The following is an 18,828-nucleotide window of genomic DNA, read 5'->3' on the forward strand; positions in this document are numbered from 1 at the left end:
AAGTTAGTTAATAAAAGGTTAAAGAAGGCAGCGTAAATACTGACCCCATCCCATCGAGTGTCATCTCTTCTCCCTCTTCTCCCCTGTTTGATAATTCAGAAATTACCAGTTAATGGGTGGCGAGTAATTATAGCGTCTCGGACGTAACCTTGACGAGCTAATGGAGAATCTGCCACACGGGGACGGGGTTTTGTTGCTCCTGTCAGTCGATAACGGCCGATTGTCGGTTAATGGCAGCGACTCGTCGCGATTACGTTAGCGCAGCTTTGACGAGTGTGCACAGCTTATTGACGCTAATGCCGAGTGTCAGGACAAGATTAATCTTTCTGGCGTCGGTCACATTCGCGCGATCAATCTTACGTGCGAGCTCTAGGGAATGTGAAAGCACGATTTGTTTCCTCTATGAACGTCTCTACTTTTGCTGCTTTATAAATTGGAGCCACTAATTGAGCTGGTGAGAAATTTGATTGGCATGTTTAGCATTGCCTTTGGAATCTGAAGGAGATCTTAAAATACTCTGTTTTTGAGAATGAACATAAACGAAGAAAGAAATGGATTTTTTAAAAGTCAAACCTGTTCTTGATTTAATTCCGACAAGTAAATTAATGTAATTTATTAGTTTAATGGTGGTCCATGAAGACAACTTACAGTTAGAGGACAGGAGTCTACAAAGATAATACACTCGATTGGTATTTTAAATTCGCAATGTGTACGTCGATATACAATATACAATATACATATAATAGCGCAGAAGAACTTCTGTACGACTGAAGACTCCACGATAAAGTGACTGGCACGTGAAATGAAACTAAAACTTCTCTTTCTCTCAGAGATTCCTTCATTTCTTGTACCTTGTTGCGTTTATCGAACCACCTTTTTAGCCACTTCCCGCTATAATTGTGTTCGAATTTCTGAAAGCATTAAAGCTTTGAACAGAGGAAGAAGAATGGTCTATAAAGACCGAAGCTATAGAGACAATGAATTTTACGCACGTTACATCTAAAGCTTCTTCTGTTTCCGCTTTCTTTTCTGCTATGGGTTCGAAGCAGCCTGCTATTTTCCAGCGAAGTATCATTGGAAGCCTAAGGCAACGGAAAAGACATGAACATTTCTACGATTGCAAAAGGGCATTCCTGCAAGTGGAGTCGCGAAGCGGAAAGAGCGAGTTACTAGAAGAACGGCTATAATAACCCTCGCTTTTTCCCGATGACCCGTAATTGCCGCCTCAGCTCGTGAAATAGGATCTAGTTGTGGATAAAATGGTCTGTCAAACTCGTGCACACGCGTGATTCTGACGATTTGAACTGGTTTACTCGAGGAAAAAACTGAAAATTATAGGAAATTGTGTGAGAGTGGTTGAACGATAAAAATGATTATCGTGGAACGGGGCGTGACTGGACACGATTGCGAGAAGTCAAAATGATCATCACGAAAAAGTGTCTGAAGACGAATGAACTGTTTATTGAATGATATGGTTCGGTATTTTTGTATTTCTCTGTAACGATACGATGTCTAAATGCTAACATTTATAAATCATCGCTTAAATTGCACGAACTGAAGGAAATGGCAAACACAAGTAAAAAATATCGTCGATGATATTTAGAAGAATAATCTCTAAATTAGTACCAATGCAAATGAAATTACATTATAATTGCATTGAATTTGATTGGAACGTTGGGGCGTCAAGATTTCTCGGAAACGACACGAAGGAGGCTCGACTAAGGAGCTGATGGATCGATCCCTCGATCCCGCGAGCCGAGGAAGGAAAACGAATCGCGAAGGCGTCATGGCCAGAAGATCGATCTGGGATTAATGATCCATGCACGTATTCCTCGGAGTTGTGCGGGAGTGCGTGGCAATAGGCATTTAAGGCGATGCCCACTCGACTTCCTAGTCGATAACTCTACACACGACCTCTGGTGTCAGTGTACAAGATGTTCCGCGGCTGTACGCGTTAAATGTTTCACCCTTGCCTTTTCCTTAGCGGGATTTCAATTTCTTTTTCGTCAGATGATAAAATCGTGTGTGTCAATTTTGGTGTAAATTGTTCTGCTTTGATTAGAAACAATACTAAAATGAGGAATATTTAGAAGAACTTAGAGGTCCAAAGCTGATGGATTCATTTCTGTAGAGCCTTGGGTTTAGGCCTGACTCTGCTGTGTCACTTAGCTTTCATTTGTTCAAATCTTACGACAACTAGGATCCATCAGGAAACGTCCTCAATTATCGGAGGAAGGGTCTGTTGAAACGAAACGGCCGAGATATGACGTCTCTGTTTGGAATAGCGAGGGACGCCACGATATAATTGCGTATTTCCGTTTCAGGGTACTGGGGCTACCACAGACAGGGTTCGTGTCAAGCTGGATTGGGCGCTGCCATGTCCGAGGTAAGTCTAAAGAAAAATAATTGGAGACCTATATAAATTCTCGAGTTGTGTTAGATACCAAATATAGGGCGATCCAAATATAGACAATACTCTATTGTATTTCAAATAAGTAACTCCTTATGCTACCTTTAGTCTGGTGATATTTCTTCAATATTCACTTTACTATAAGTTGAAGAAAAATTAGTGTTCTTATTTGTATCGCTCTGTTCGCAAAAAAAATTGTACACCATCGTTCGAGTTCCATCTTCAGTACCCCTTGATATCCATAAATAGTTCCATTAATATATAGGGTCGATTAAAAAGGTAGACCTCGAGAAGATCGCACATGTGTCAATTCTAGAAATCCTCCAACTATTTTGCATAGTACCATCACCATCCACAAGCTCACAAGTCCCGTGATTCACCTCAGGTTCCAAGGATCACCAAACGCGTGCTAGAGTCACGGTTCCCACCTCGGAACAGTAGAACCGCGCGAATCACCGTGCAACAAAGAGCTTGAGAATGGTAGGACGTGGGGGTAGAGCGGCAGGATTAAAATTCAGACTTAAACTATTGAAGTCAACGAGAGAAGCCAAATACGAGGTTCCCGTGAGTGCAGTCTAACTGTTTAAGTCGACGAGTAAACAGAGGCACGGGGGATATAAATACGGTAACCCCACGTGTCCTGGCGGTTGCCGCGTTCTGAAAGAGTTAAGAGGCGACACGAGGGGTCGGCTCGAGAGCCCGAATATGGCCAGGAATGTGAATTCCTACCTTACGCACCTCTGACTGGGGACATTCGTATTCGTGGTGCATGCGAGGTATAGAGGCAATCGGCGACTCGTATAGGATTGTCTTGTCGAAAGCTCGATTTTCTGGCCGTCGGCAGATCCTGAGGGCCGATGGGCCCCAGGACCGTAGGCGTCGGCCACCTTTTTTACTCGATTCCTTCGAGATGCATCTCTCGACCTGCGCACACCTAAAGCCCGCGACGCCCGCTGCACCTGCACGGTCCTACGTGATACCTTCGTCCTTGGATTCCCTCTACGCTACGTCTGATAAGTATCAGGGGCAATAGGTACGAATTCGAAATTGGTATGTCAGTGGTTTATTTCCCTCTCGAACTCGGCGAAGATGCATGGCGTACGTGAAAGGTATGAGCAATGAGTTTAGGAGATTTGGAATGCTGTTAGGTATTCTGGTTCAGAGGATAAATTGCTTTCGCTCATTTTATAATGCTCGTTTAGGAATGTGTTGTATTGTTTAGGGCAATCAGGTGATTTCGTGGAGTCGAAGATGTTAACCCTGATTGAATGTCCTTCTTACAAGTGGTGTCTAATTTTACAATTAGTATCTACTGTCTACAGTTTTCTGCAACCACCTCCCACCATTATTAGTCACTTTATTTCTCCCTATCTCAATAATACAATTTTCCAATTACTTTATTATCTATTTCTGGGCCCAGTGACTCATTTGAAAATACTTCTCTGAACTACCCAGTTTTTTAGAAAACTGCTCTTTTCTCCTGCAACTCGGAGCCTATCTCTGACCGATCTAATCTCCACCGCGTGCAAGAAACACTCGCTCAATCCGCGCGACGGTTAGCGTTATCGGTTAGCGGGACAGCTTCGATTACCCACAAAGAAATTGTGGGACAATTCCGCGGCCACTCAGCCGGCTATCTTGCCGTGGATGTATAATTCAGAATTGTCTGGCTATATGGCAGATGTTTAATGCATGTCGCGGTCCGTGGCCGGTTCTAACCTCGCTTCAGCATTCAATGTTAATACCCCACCCCCGCGATCGAAACGCTCAATCGTGGCTTTTACCCACGGTCCTCGAAGCCCCGTGAAACGACGCTGCCGCAATGATTTTAGGCAAATTCGATTCTTACTCTCGTTCCGCCCTCCGCTCCTTTCCTTCCTTATTGCCTTTATCCTCTGGGCTTTTCGGAGTCGAGCGTTGTCGCGTCGCGACTCCAACAAATCGGGGACCCCTGACGAATTTTTATGGCGTGTTTAACTCTGGATGAAGACGTGCCTCCTTTTGGCAGGACTCGAAAAATTTTTGGATCTTCAAAAAGGATTCGCAGTCTTGTCTCTTGGAAGGTTTTTTTTTATGTTTCATCTGCTTTGGAATAGTTGGAAAATAATTGAATATTAAGGAAAAAAGGAAGGTCGTTTGGAAGTAGAAATTATTTTAAAGCTGGACGAATGTTCTGTTTTTTCACCCTCATAAGAGGGTTGCAACCCTGATCTCTCGGTCATTCCTCTGAGGGCTTCCAAAGGGGAAAGTAATTATCCAGGGTTTAACATTTGCAATAGAATTATATTTTGATAGTTATTATTAATAATATATATTACTTACAGATAAAAAATTATCATAAATCTGGCCCTCTTTTTAATAACGCCAAGACGTTGTCCATCTCCAACAATTTTTTCCCCTAACCAGCCGCCTGTTCACGAACTGAATTACTGGAGAAGTCACCTCGTGCACTAAATCTTGCAGCCAGTGATTTAGAAGTCTCCCCGATGCCATTGAACATGCAATCGACCATCGATCTTCGCGTTAAACCGCCGCTCCTGGTATCTACCTCTGTTGTGCCTGGTACACTCCGCGTTATCCTTCGATCTACAGAGAATCTAGTCAAGATCGATTGATATCCAACCGATACCGATCTATACGACTTGGTTGCGCGCATCGATCGTCTTGAACCGAACACGTATCCCTTGTTTATCGGTCCGAAAATAACTCTGGGAGGTCCTTGCGTGAAATCTCAATGTTCCAGCGAAATTCACCGTTTGAGGAATCATTTTAGATCGAGCTCGATAGAGACTTATCTTCATTCTTCATTAGATCGTACGTGCTCGATTGGTACAGGCTATGGAAAAGCAGTGTTTTAATTTTTCTTGATGTTTTACGATGATAGAGACTATTGGCTAAGGGGCCAATAAATTGTGGATTATTTGATTGAAAATGATTCTCAGATTTCAATCTTCGAGTAAAGTGGAGTAGAGTATTCTTAATGCTTGAATAGATAAAATTCTTTAGTAGGGCTTGACTACCACTGACTCTTCAACTTCTTCAAAACAGAAGTTAAACTACCCTCTTTATCTCTAACTATCCTCCACTTACCTCACAAGACGAGGTAAAACTGCACGAGGGTCCACTCCACTTTCACGTTATCGCACTCGAAAGGGACTCTTGCTTTCGCGATTCAGAAAAACTACTTCCGTCCGAACGGCGCTTTCGTTTTCCTCTTACGAATGCAACAGCTGGTTGCTTTGTCCGTAATCGGGGTCCGTTTCTTGTCGAACGTTCGTGGTCTCTCTCTGAACTGCATTCGACATGCACTTCGTCGACAAGAACTCTTAAGCTCCACGATAGGTATGCGTTTATGCCTCTGAAGTACTGTTTTAAGTTGACTGTGTTCAGACCATCAGAGAGATTTTATTTCAATTTTTGAAGCAGCTCTAGATAAAGTTTAGCTCACAATATCGTTTAAATTACAGCTATACTCAATCTTGCCTTATAAAAAGCACTAATAATGAAATAAAAAATACACTTCCTTCAAATAATTGTAAGAACTCCTAACAAAACTAGCTTGCAGTCTCTCACCCCCTTCCTAAGTGAATAAAACATTCACCCTTTTAAAGAGGCAACCTCTATCAAAATTTCAACCCATCTCAGAAACGAATATTATGGACACTGGTCGACTTCTTCAGAAGTCACTGAGGAGTCGTCGAAGAACTTATTGGCGGGGCCAATACGTATACATGCTCATCCGCTTATCCAGTGGCATAAATTTCATCCTGCTCCCATACATATTTGAGCAACGGGTTATATTTCAATCTCGGATGGTCGCCCCCTACCCCCTCGCGATCGGCGCCAGAATACAACTCGTGCCGGTCGTGTTGTCCCGTGTAGACGGACCACAGTTCGACCGCCATTGTCTCGGTTGCAAATTTTTCTCGTGTAGAAGCATCGGAGGCAGCGATGTACCCCCTACGGAGGGTACATCGTGTCGGTTCCTCCTCCTGTGCGCATGCCCCCGCTTCTGTGTCCCCGCCGTGTCGTACGAGTTCGCTCGACAAATGCACGTATTTGCTTGGCTACCGGTTCGCTAATATCTTCGGTGTAGGAGCGACTGGAACTAGGGAGAGGGAGTTGTTCCTTCGCGACAGAAGCTCGCGAGGATCGGTGACTCTGAGTCATCGTGTCCTGGATTTAGGAGTTAGAGGAATTAGAGGAATGGGAGGAAGGAGGGTTCTGTAGTTCTTTGGGTGGTTGTTACTCATGGGATTCTTCGAAATGGCATCACCTTTTGGGTGTCTCTTCGTGGTGCAACTCGGGGGATTAGAGGAATGAAAGGAACGAGGAGTGGTCTATTGTTGCCGTTTCCATAAGTAGGCTTGCTCACTTCTTACCTAATCTTGCTTACTAGATTACGTGACTGATAGCCATCTTTTCATGTGGCACTGTGAAGTGATAAAAATTGTAAATCTAGGGAAAATTGGAATATTTAGAATATTTGACAAAGGCAGCATTGTATTACGGAATACCTGTTTACCCTACATATTTGAAATAAAAAGGATGTTAACTTAGAAAAGGGGATCAGTGGGCCAGTGGATGGTGTCAAAGCCCACAGTAGTCATGGTTCGACTATCGACTAGGCCACAGGCCACAGGCCACCTTGACCGCAGAAAATAAGCAAGCCAATGCAAATGCAGTGAGTCAACAGCATAAACTCTGAGATCCGGCAGAATTACAGCGCGAAGCGTGTCGTTTGTAACACGACAGGGCTTACAAGTATCGTCTGCATGGGTCCTAATGGAGCAAAGATTACTTATCGGGGGGGCACTGAAAATGCATTGCTATTATTCTTCCTAGACTTTACATTACCTTACTGGCGCGGCCGCGTGAACCTCGCTGCGAGATGTTTCACTGCTTCTTATTTCACGATTTACCGAGGTGAAATCCCCAACTGCTATGAATTAGTGGAACATTTCCAGTCAGTAAAGTTACAATATTGATTCCACTGCAGAATTTATTTTATGCGGATTAATGCAGTTTTAAGTAGTGTTATATGTATTGGGATTCCTCTTAGTACTAAAGGGTCTGAAAATTATGGAACAGGTTTCTCCAGTAGATTACTTTCAAGTCACTATGTTATCCCTTATTTTCCACAGATTTTATACTAAAACGCGTTCGTTAAATTATACAATTTTTCTATGTTATCTTAACAAACTAAAGTAGCCATCTGAAAGATATGTCAAATCTCGCTTAGACACGCGTCAAGTATTCAGCTTATTTCCTCGAAACTCTAAACTAAAAACCAACCAAAGAAAGTGTCTCTAAGCCTCCAGTATCTAGAACTGGCTGCAACGCGAAACAGGAATAGCCCCTTAATCGAGCCGCGGCTCGTCCGAGTCGCCTCGGTGAAAAATCGTGATCCGTAGCGCCTCGTGCACCCTTTGTCGCGTCGACGTCCGCGCGCGTGTTCGTAGCGCGTATGAACGCGCGTAATCCTGCCGTGGAAAGATAGCCGGCGGGCCAGAGGGAAAAAGGGCACTCGCGACACGGCAGCGGCGAGCAGCAACAGCAACAGGCAGGAGGGAGAGTCTCAGGTGGCCATTTAAGGCACGGACATTTCGTTCTGTCACCGTGTTCCGTGTTCAGCGTCGGGCAGCGTTGCGAGGAGGCCACCTACGCGCGCCGGTGGTCCACCTCCCTTAGCGGCTGCATTGTTTTATAAACGGCCGCCATTTCTCATGATAAGCAGAGTAAAACGAAACTAGACACGGCCCTCGTCGGAACGGAACCGGGGAATCCGGTCGCCGTGCCGTCACATTTTCGCGTCGCAGCCTTTTACCGCTTTCGCTGTCTCCTCTCACCCTCCCTGCACTCAGGGAAACATTTTTTTCTTCCTTTGTCCCTTCCCTCTTGTACCGCTGTCTGAGTGGTATCGGGTTCGAGGAATCCGTGACCTAAAAATGGGAAAAGGTCAGGTCTTTTATTGTCAAGCCTGATAATATATTTGGATCAATGTATTTTGTATAAAAATGCGTTCATTTTTATTCGAGGAGTTTAGTAGTTAATACAAATATTATAGAGGGTGGTCCATTTGATGTTTTAAATAATACTTGCCTTGTTTCGGGGGAGCTATAGTTTAGGAGATGATTAGGAGTCATTCTGTACATGGTATCTTGTTCCATATTTCACTTTTTTATGAATTTTGTAATTTTTGTTCTAAGTAACTCAGTATGTAAACTTGAACTTCGCCCTTTGTCCATGGCGTCTAAAACCCCTTCGCCAGTTTCAACCACCAATCATCTCGAGTCTGGCAATAAGTTTCCCCATCGTTCGCCAGTGCCCTGTTCCGAGGCTCGTGGCATTTCCCTTACTTCCCGTTCCTTGTTCGATCCGCGGAATCCCCGTGTCTTTTATTCCCGTGGAACGCTCTATGCCCTGTGTATAGCGCGTGGGCGTCGTACTGCATTGGCGCGTAGGTGCATCGCGAGATGCCGCGCCGACATTGTCCCGCGATTAACACTTTGATCCCAGCGATATTTGAGCGGGACCTTGGCTGGTGGTAACCTCTGGCAGAGGTCAATGCAGCGGGTGGTATTGTGAAAGGTCGCAAACGGCCGATTCCGCGTGGCGCCCTGGGATTAACGAGGATCATTTCGCTGCAATTGTTTATTTCATTTCGCGTTAAGTGGCTATTCGAGTAGTTTTTATTTGCATACACAGGGTGCATCAATTGGAATGCAAAATATGTGTGTTGTGCTTCGTTGCATGTAGAAGAGACTGGTAGAACCAGAAACTAAAAAGAGAAATAAATGCATTAAGGACCAATGTTTCGTTAATGTAACATTTTATTTGCAACTTTCTCAAGCAGCTTACATTTTTGTGTTCCCTTTTTTCTCACTGCGGGAGAGTTATTTTTAACCAATTTTTTGAGGCGAATTTTTTTGTGTCTTATTCTGCAACTCTGTGAAAGATAAATCCCAGCATTTCCTTCTTTTAAGGTTCTTAATTTTCAAATTCTGTCAATGATTAATAGGATCCTATAAATGAATAGAAACTTAGTGCTTTCTCTTGAGCTAGATAAAAAGATTTCTCAGAAGAACAAGCTGAATCCGCTGCAATTGCAAATGACCCATTCATCGACAGTATCAATCAAGCAACTTCAAAAAAGCTCCTTCTTCTGTCTCGACTCTCATTCATATTGTATGATATTATCGTGAAACGTGCCTGTGCGCCCAGCTTTCTGCGATCATTCAAGTAGACTGTTGATTAATATGTATGCGAGACATAATCTTTACTACTGTTGCATCGCCGTTAGATAAGACTGTGGGAGGCTTACCGTTACGAGTACCACAGCGTGTGTGGAACGTAAACGCATCACGCGCAAGAATCCGCTTTACACACTTCCAAGCCTGATAAACACGTTTGTCTTCTTCATCCCAAAGTACTTGATATAAATCTTAATAACAGGAATGATAATCAGATAATAATCTGCTGAAATTTTTTAGAAAAAGAGTCCATTAATTTGTACGTTGAAAAAATGCAAGTTCTTGCAATGAACTCTGTTCCTTCCTACATTTCATATCATGCATAGCTCACATTCCAAATTACGATGTTTGAAAAGCTTCATTGTATTTCGTTTCACAATCGATCATTCATTTTACAACGTGTCAGCATGACTCGAAATCAACGTGGATGCCGATTTTTCTCACGCCCGGTTCGTGCGCTGGAACAAGTAGTATAGACCTGCGCATATCAGACAAGAAGCAAACCTGCGTGAAAGTTAGTGTGTTGCGTGCATGGGAACGACCGATACGGAGGTTGAACCGTGATAGGTATGTCGATGATTTTCGAGTGGCACTTGAGTAACTCATGCACCGATTAAGTACAGTCGAGTATCGAAGACCGTGCGTGAACGTGGCTTGAGTGTGTTGTTTCATCGGAGGCTACGAATGTTGCGACTTTTTTTCACTGTTCATAATTCATTAATATTTATTACAGCTTAATGGAAGGTACATAGCTTGCTTCGAATCGTAGAATAATTGATGCCTAAATGAAAAATTTATATTTCACAAGACAATCATCAGTTCTATAAGTGCGTTCAAGATAAGTAAAGACTTGAATTTTTGCTAGACAAACATTAGTAATATTTCAAAAAAATTTGTCTTCCATTAACTTGTGACAATAGTACAACGCGTCATTTTCTAGTAAAATCGATGTGCACATTTTGCATTCAATTACATACTATGCAAATTACGACATGTTCTTCAAAAGTGCCAAAATTAATTCCCCTAGTACATAAATTATCGATCTTCGCAAATACAATCAATGATTTCTCCGCAAACACGTGTAGATCGTCGCGTACTAAGAAGCCTGCATCGCGAAGGCCACGGCAAAACAGATTTAACATGCGTGCAACAGCGCGATGCACGCACGAGTGCATAGAGGCGCAAGCAGCATACGTACGAGCAGCTAATTTATCGCATCTCGAGCCTCGTGCACGAGCCTTACCTTATCTTCGCTATTATCTCGCGAATTAAAGAAAAATTGAACTTTCGTGGGTGCGTCCGTTTCCTGGTTGCATCGCCCGCGGCTGGGAAAAATTGTTGTTCGATAATCATGTTGGCAAGAATGCTGTACTTGCATTCACTGAATAATAAAAATCTTCAACCTGAATGATATACGATTTCCTATGTGTGTTTTATGAATTTGGATATCAGTTCTCCTACAGTTATTTGAATTTAGTTGACACATAAAAAGGAGAGTTTATTTTGGAGAATGTAAATTGCTGTTTATCGTGAAGCTACTAGGAATAAATCTATTCGGGCATTAAAGGAAGCTTAATAAATTGTACCGATAAGGATGGTCTAAGTGCGTCCCAGTGTTAGTAAAGGTACTAGGCATTAATAAAATTTCTCTAATGGCACACCTTTCTACTTGTTTCAGAACGGTGAGAGGCTTTTCATCGGGGCGCCAGGAAGTTGGTACTGGCAAGGTAAGATTCTTTCTACATTCTGTGACTTCCAAGTTCGATCCAGGTCGAGTGATCGTTGCACAATCAGAGTTGCCTTAAAAATGCGACACCTTGTTCGATGTCACTCGTAGATACATACATTTATCTTTTTTAATTTGAGAAAGCTACACTTTTAGAGATACTCTTCGAACACCAAACATGTTTCAAGTTATCTTAAAGTATAATTCATTACATGAATTTGTATAGTAAAACTGTATATCACACTAAAACATTATACCATTTTTCAAGAAGACAATTTTTCTTATCTTTGACACGTAATTACATTACTGCATGCGTGAGAAAAAATAGAGTTCATTCTGGTTTCTAAAAAAATTCCAGGTTACCAAATATTCAAATTTTTGCAGCTGCAACACTTTTCTCTCGAATTCTTATCTCTATCAAAGGGGTACTGTAGCTTCCAAAGGATCAATACTAATTACAATGGGTTTTTTAAAGAAATAATTTAAATGACAAGCACAAATGGGTCTCTAAATTAGCTCTGAAATCATTGGGCTTACCTAAGTTTCTAAATAAACTATCCTCTACCGATTAGACTGCGTAAGATTCATTTCTCTACTAATATGAAAGGAACGAAGTTGGAGCTTTGATAACGCCTGGGTGACGAAACAATGATGCACGGTTCACGGCGACAGCCGGTGCTCTGTGGAAATTAAAGTGATTTTAGAGGAGATTTTTCGTTAAACGATTGCAGGTCAGATATACTCGATCAGCACTGCTATGAGGTTGAGGTTCATAGCGACGATGTCAGTCACACCCGAGGCAGAAGCATCAGGTACCGCGTATGTGCAGGCGTCCCTAATCAAACATTCCAAGCAACGCCGTCGTCTGAAACCATTACCCCCCTTTAAACCTCTAATCAGTCACCATTCTCTTAACGACGGCTTCTCATTAACAAGTGTTGCTTGATGCTCAGTGATCTTGCATTATGTTCTTTTTGAACGTAGCTACTTGTCAAGCCATTGAAGATGTAAGGACACGACATGGCTTTAATTTTATACAAATTATTCTAAATACGAATTCAAGTGAGCTAGAAATAAAACCTTCTTTGATTATTGCGAAAATGTTGGTCACTTTTTGAATTTATTTTTTATCTCACATGAAAAATCACTTCTTCTTTTCATCATATTTCTATACAATATTTCAAAATATAAAACGAGTCGATTTGAGTATACGATATCTTAAAATATTCCAAGAAGTTCAATTGAATATTTCTACCAGTCCTTTTACATCTCGAATCGTTTGAGAAGAAATGCCACGCATTCGAACTGAACATATTTGTGCATCGACGTCCAAGACAAATATAGCATCTCGACGTCGATGGTGTTGAAGAGTTGCCCAAGGCAAGGGGACACCGATCCATCCATATCTGCTTGGTCCCCGATTTGTTACTCCATTAATTGCCCGCGGTCATCCGGCTTCCACTCATACAACTTGATCGTGATTAACAAATGACATCTGCGATTAATAAAGTACGATAGCATTTTTGCGGAACTGTCATGCTATAAAGATGAAAATCACGACGAAACAGTACGAGAGCAAGGAGAGAAGTAGAGAACAGCCTCTTTGTTCGCGACCAACGGGCAGACTTGCAATTAGCGTAACGCGATCTTGTATGCTTGACAGTTTGAGGTCTCTCGGACACTCCGAGCCCCTCCCCCTCAGTGATTAATATCCGGTTTGATGATTAATGCACCGTGTGCTATTATTATTTATTAATTACCGCCAGGTGAATCGAGGGTGGCAATGTTTAACGGGTGCCGGCCTGCTTTCTACAGCCATACGCGCCAGTAATCATGGAGCCCCAGCTACTGTAGTGTTTCTAATCGATCTTAGGCTCTACATGAACGTTGCTACTTATCGTTAGTTTATAGCGTGCCTGGCGATAACGACCGGAACAATGTCACCGTCGTTATCGATAGAGCTGCGCTTAGACGCTATATTAATAACGATCAAGCTTACTATTCACGAGAATGTATTTCTCGAACGATCTCCTGACCACGATTTCTTATGAAATTGATTATATTCTTTACGAAATTGACTTGCTAAACTAATTTATTATAGAAAAATAGTGTGTAGTATAAATGGTAGACCACCAAATGTACAGCATCACTCTTCCAAAGTATAGACTTCTGAATAATAGTCGTAGTTCCCATTTACAACTTTGAGATATTTCTAATCGTGGTCAGAAAGGAGAACGCGTTTGAGAAAGTATACGTCGAAAGTTGGCTAGTAATTTGATCGACTTTATCAATGGTTACCTTAACTGCTTTACAGGCCAGGCGTTTTCACAGCCGTTGAATAGTCGAGCGAGAATAATGTTCACGAAGGAAGGGCCAGCGACGGAGGACGATAGCTACCTGGGTTATTCTGTCACGAGCGGAGACTTTATTGGAAATGGTGACAGCGGAACGGCTGTTGGCGTTCCTCGGGGCTCCGATCTCCTCGGCAAAGTACGCTCATGAAATATTAACGGGTAATTGCGAGGGAAAGAAGGAATGCGCGATTTAAAATAATTCTATTGGAGAAAGTAATCTGAGCGAGGAAAATTTTCTACTTTCATGAAAAAAAATCTGGCTTAGCTAATCTTTTTTGTCATGCTTCGTTTAACAGCCACATACTTGACATAGCACAGCGTTTTAGTGCGTATGTATAAAGTAGGTTGAACAATTTCATTAGGTATAAATGTTGGTGAATTATGAAAGAACATGATTACAGGTGATCCTGTTCACCTCGAACATGACGAATCCACGTAATATCACCGGGGAACAGATGGGAGCGTATTTTGGTTACGCTGTTGCTTCCGGTGATATCGATGGCGACGGGCTAGACGACCTCATAGTTGGCGCGCCTATGTACACGGTGCCTGATAACCCGGAAATGACCATCGAGACCGGAAGGGTGTATGTGATCTATCAAGGCGCTGGACCTGAAAAATTCCGCAAAGTCGATACTAGGTACTCGACAACAACTACTACAATAGAGGTCTTAGAATTGCAGCGTTCATTAAACTAAAATATGTTAAACTCTATACTCTTTCCCTTTGGCTACTGGGGCTAAATTTGGAATTAAATAGTCATTACTGTGGATGGTGATCAACAAACGTCTCAGTTCTAGTCAGACATTTAGAAACTCCAAATGGCCTTAAGGATCAAACAGCGTACAGATCGTTGAACTCTCGCGATAATTACTTATCGTTGCACAGGGACGGAGAGAGCAACCGTGGACGATTCGGCTTGTCGCTGGCCTCTCTGGGGGACATCGACCGTGACGGGTACGGCGACTTCGTCGTTGGTGCCCCGTATGGTGGTCCACATGGCCTTGGCGCAGTGTACATATACCGCGGCTCTGCCACAGGAGTCCAGGAGAAGTACTCTCAGGTGATCCACTCCGAAAACCTGGAAGAACCTGTGCGCACCTTTGGGTTCTCTGTCGCTGGAGGCCTCGATCTTGACCAGAATTACTATCCCGATCTGGTGGTCGGCGCCTACGAGTCTGCAACCGCAATGTTCTTCAGAGCACGTCCCGTCATCAGGATGGACTCCTACGTGACGTTCGACCTGGAATCGAAGCTGATTTCTTTGGACGACAGGAACTGCACGCTCTCAGACGGAAGTAGAGTCACCTGCTTCCCATTGAGAGCGTGTTTCAGGTACCATGGTGACGGTGCCTCCAGCAGACACAATTTTAATGTGCAGTATGTCTTGGATGTGAAGAAGACGAAGAGTCCTAGGCTGTTCTTCTTGGAGCTGGAAGGCAGGAACACGTTGAATCGTACTATCAAGTTAGACTATGATCGAGAGTTCTGTCGTAGTGTTCAGGTTAGTACAAAATGATAAGTACACCGTAGTTTTCTACTTGACGAATCTCTTGATTCACAGATCAAAATTCATTTACGATACTTACAGGTCTATGTGACACCAAACATCCGCGATAAACTGACATCTCTCGACGCTGAGATGCGAATGAGCCTCGATGAGGAGCGCTTCGAGGATTCTCGGGAGACTAGGGATCCCACGAAATCTCTGCGACCAGTCTTGAGCACGACGACATCCAGAAAGGACTCCCTATCCATCAGGAAAAACTGCGGCCCCGATAACATCTGTATACCAGACCTGCAGATGAACGTGACTTCGAACGTGCTCAAGTACCTGTTGGGCTCTGGCAAGCGATTGGAGCTGGACGTTCTGGTGCAGAACATGGGCGAGGACGCGTTCGAGTCGACGTACAACCTGAGACTGCCGACCGGTATCGATTACATAAAAGTGGAGAAGATCGAGACCATGGGAGTGCCTGTCCAATGCTCCGCGCCGAAGCAGTCGAATAACAATACGCTTCGCTGCGACATCGGCAATCCTTTACAGAAGCACGGCCTGGTGAAGTTCAAGGTGCTGCTGCAGCCAGTCACCTCGCACGGCATGAAACCCGTTTACGAGTTCGAGATGGACGTGAACACCACCAACCCCGAGAATCCAGCAACTGTCGATGACAATACCTACACTCTGATGCTGCCGATCTGGATCGAGACTGATCTACGCGTGGACGGGGAAAGCAGACCGAAGAATCTGCTTTACAATCCAGATAACTTCACTAGTGATGTGAACGCGACGACAGAAGCTGAGTTTGGGCCTGATGTGATACACAATTACACGATTCGAAATCAAGGACCGTCGGATGTAATCGAGGCTGAAGCTATTCTCATTTGGCCAGCACAGACTCTGGCTGGAAATGAACTGATGTATCTGCTGGAGCAGCCGGAGACGTCTGGACGCGTGGCTTGTGAGCCTGCAAATGCGAATTATCTTAGTCTAAAGGTATCGTATAATGTTGTATAGCATTTTATTTATTAAGTGATCGCAAGGAAATTATGTTGCTTTTTAATTTGAGGATCGCTATACATTCCCTTTTTTAAAGATCAAAACTTGTCTTTATTTTAACTTTGTAAGTGATACAATTTTCTTGATGGTTCTAATAACAAACTTTTTATTAAGTGAGTTGAGATGGTTCCAGTAAGAGAGCTCTTCAAATACTTATGACATGGTCCATTGAAACTGATTACAGTTGGAGCAACGTAGAAGGACGTTCTCCCATCACTCGGATCCTTCAGGAGTGATCTTGGATGAGTCTCACTCAGGTGGAACGATAAACGTGCAAACGGAATTCGACGCGGAGAGAAACAAAGCTAACCAAAAAGAAGAAAGTGAAATCAATATCGGAGACAGTTCCAGCATGCAGAAATCCCGTCACTCGTCTTCCTCTTCATCGAACGTAGTCACGAGTCAGACCAGGAGGATACAGTTGTCATCAACGGGGGATAAACCAGACGTTCTGGTTACAACATACACCCAAAACAACTCAGGCACGAGTTCTATCAGCACTGGAGACCTCTCTGGTGGCAATAGAGGTGTACTGTTTCCCACAGAGTCCACTGGATACTCAGAAGCCACAACTTTGGGCGGTGGTTTCCGCACCAGTGACGACAGTTTAGGTTCAAGGATCCCAAGTATTGAAGAACACTATGGCACTCGCGTGAATCAGTCGAAGTTCGAAAATCGCTGGGGAGAGACCAGTGTCTCTGGAGGTCGAACTGTTTCTTCTTCAGAAACGATACACTCTGAGATAAACGAAACTGAGAGACGATATCAGGAACAGCTGAGGCAAGAGGAGATCCGTCGTCAAGAGCAAGAGGTGCGTTTGAGGCAGCGACAGGAGGAAGAAGAGCGTCTCGCTGTGCAACGACAGCGGGAGGAACAGGAGCGTCTGCTGTACCGAAGAAGACAAGAAGAAGAGCAAAGGAGACAGCAGGAAGAAGAGCGAAGGAGACAGCAGGAAGAAGAGATACGAAGGAGGCAAAATGAAGAGCTAAGAAGACAAGAAGAAGAATACAGACTCGAGCAGGAGAGACGTCATGGTTCTGGAGGTCTTATCTCGGGTAACAGAGAAGAAACAATTCAAGGTAGTGAATTAGGATTCCACCTACGTAATGTCAGCTCCACGCAGGAATTGGGACGCCTTCTTGGAACCCTGTCGAAGACTGGGCTAGGATATGAACTGTACAATAGACAGGGTAGACACTACGTTCAATTTATGGGCCGATTCAGGACATCAGGCGACAGAAGGGAGTACCTAGAGTTCGAAGACGGCTCCATGTTCCCTCTTCAAGATCGCTACGGAGGTTCAAGCTATGTCTCAGAAACCACTGAGTCCAGGGACAGTCGATTCTTGAGGATAGAAGGTGAACTATTGATCGACTCCACCGGAAAAGGATATATCGTTTTGAAAGATGGTCGCAGGTTCCCTCTGCAGGGATCATTCACCTACACAGAGAAACGCACATACACTATGAGCAACCCACATGAATCTTACCAAGGTGAAGGGGATGCAGACGACTATGAATCGAGAGACTACGAGTCGAGTTACACAAGTACTCACGAAGAGAAGAGAACAGAGGACAGAAGAATCAGCAGCAGAGTCTATGGAAGAGACAATCGCGATGCAACCGATGGTACAACTACTAGGGCCTCGAATTCAGACTCAGCCTCCAGATTGAAGCGTGAGAGTGATATGGTTGAGGTGAACGAGTTTATGAAATTCGAGAAGCTTCGCAGACGCACTAGGGATTTGGAGAAAGATCCTCTGGCGGTGGAAGGCGAGTTCGACGAGAACACAGATTATGGAAGTACTCTAGGAGCACAGGAAGCGGTTAGTCCCTGCGACACAGCGAAGTGTGTTATGCTGAGGTGCGTTCTAGGTCCTCTGAAGAAAGACGAGCAAGTGTGGATCGGGGCTAGGTATAGAGTAGACGCGAGGACCCTGAAGAAAGTGGCTGTCCAAGAGAAGGTCACGGTCTCTACCAAATTGGTAGCGCGAGTGACTAGGCAACCATTCATCGGTGAACCTGCTGAGCAGGTGATCAAGAGTCACGAAATCAAGACTACCGTGGAACCAAGCTCAACACCATCTGTACCAGATGTTATTCCTCTCTGGGTTGTGGTTCTCTCAGCCTGCGCTGGAGCGATCATCCTGTTGCTGCTTATTTTCCTGCTGCACAAGGTTTGTTTATACAAATTATGCAATGTTTATGCAATACACGCTGTCGAGAGTAAAGTAGTGCACACAGTGGAGGTATTAGAAGGTAATATTATTGAAAGTTGCAGTTGGCAGTATCTAAGAGGAATGTTTATTATCCCAGGCAGAGTATTGAATATTTTTTTCACTGATATCTTTTAATTCTAATTATAGTGCGGGTTCTTCAAGAGAAATAGACCGTCCGACGCTGCAGAGAGGCAACCACTCAACAGAAATGGCCACTTTCATGGGGACGATCACTGAAGAGTGAAGTTCAAGGATTCCTTCGATGGAATTTTTCTCGAATCGAAAATTGTCGAATGTTATCGATCAA

The 18,828-nt window shown here is 43.7% G+C and overlaps 1 protein-coding gene across 3 annotated transcripts in view; it reads left to right on the forward strand.

The window, feature by feature from the left end:
* If (integrin subunit alpha inflated) overlaps nucleotides 1-18,806 on the forward strand; it is a 61,337-nt gene extending 42,531 nt beyond the window's left edge. The window contains exons 5-13 of one of the 3 annotated variants that reach the window (XM_076385039.1): nucleotides 2,325-2,386; nucleotides 11,342-11,390; nucleotides 12,121-12,201; nucleotides 13,704-13,879; nucleotides 14,145-14,383; nucleotides 14,632-15,247; nucleotides 15,335-16,240; nucleotides 16,488-18,479; nucleotides 18,669-18,806. In XM_076385039.1, the coding sequence (XP_076241154.1) occupies nucleotides 2,325-2,386; nucleotides 11,342-11,390; nucleotides 12,121-12,201; nucleotides 13,704-13,879; nucleotides 14,145-14,383; nucleotides 14,632-15,247; nucleotides 15,335-16,240; nucleotides 16,488-18,479; nucleotides 18,669-18,758 (4,211 nt within the window). In that variant the 3' untranslated portion in view covers nucleotides 18,759-18,806. The remainder of the gene's footprint in view (nucleotides 1-2,324; nucleotides 2,387-11,341; nucleotides 11,391-12,120; nucleotides 12,202-13,703; nucleotides 13,880-14,144; nucleotides 14,384-14,631; nucleotides 15,248-15,334; nucleotides 16,241-16,487; nucleotides 18,480-18,668) is intronic. The other 2 variants (XM_076385040.1, XM_076385041.1) reach the window with 2 other exon arrangements.
* The last annotated feature ends 22 nt before the right edge of the window (nucleotides 18,807-18,828 follow it).

The sequence above is a fragment of the Calliopsis andreniformis genome, chromosome 9 (assembly GCF_051401765.1).
Source record: "Calliopsis andreniformis isolate RMS-2024a chromosome 9, iyCalAndr_principal, whole genome shotgun sequence".
NCBI classification, from domain to species: Eukaryota; Metazoa; Arthropoda; class Insecta; order Hymenoptera; family Andrenidae; genus Calliopsis; species Calliopsis andreniformis.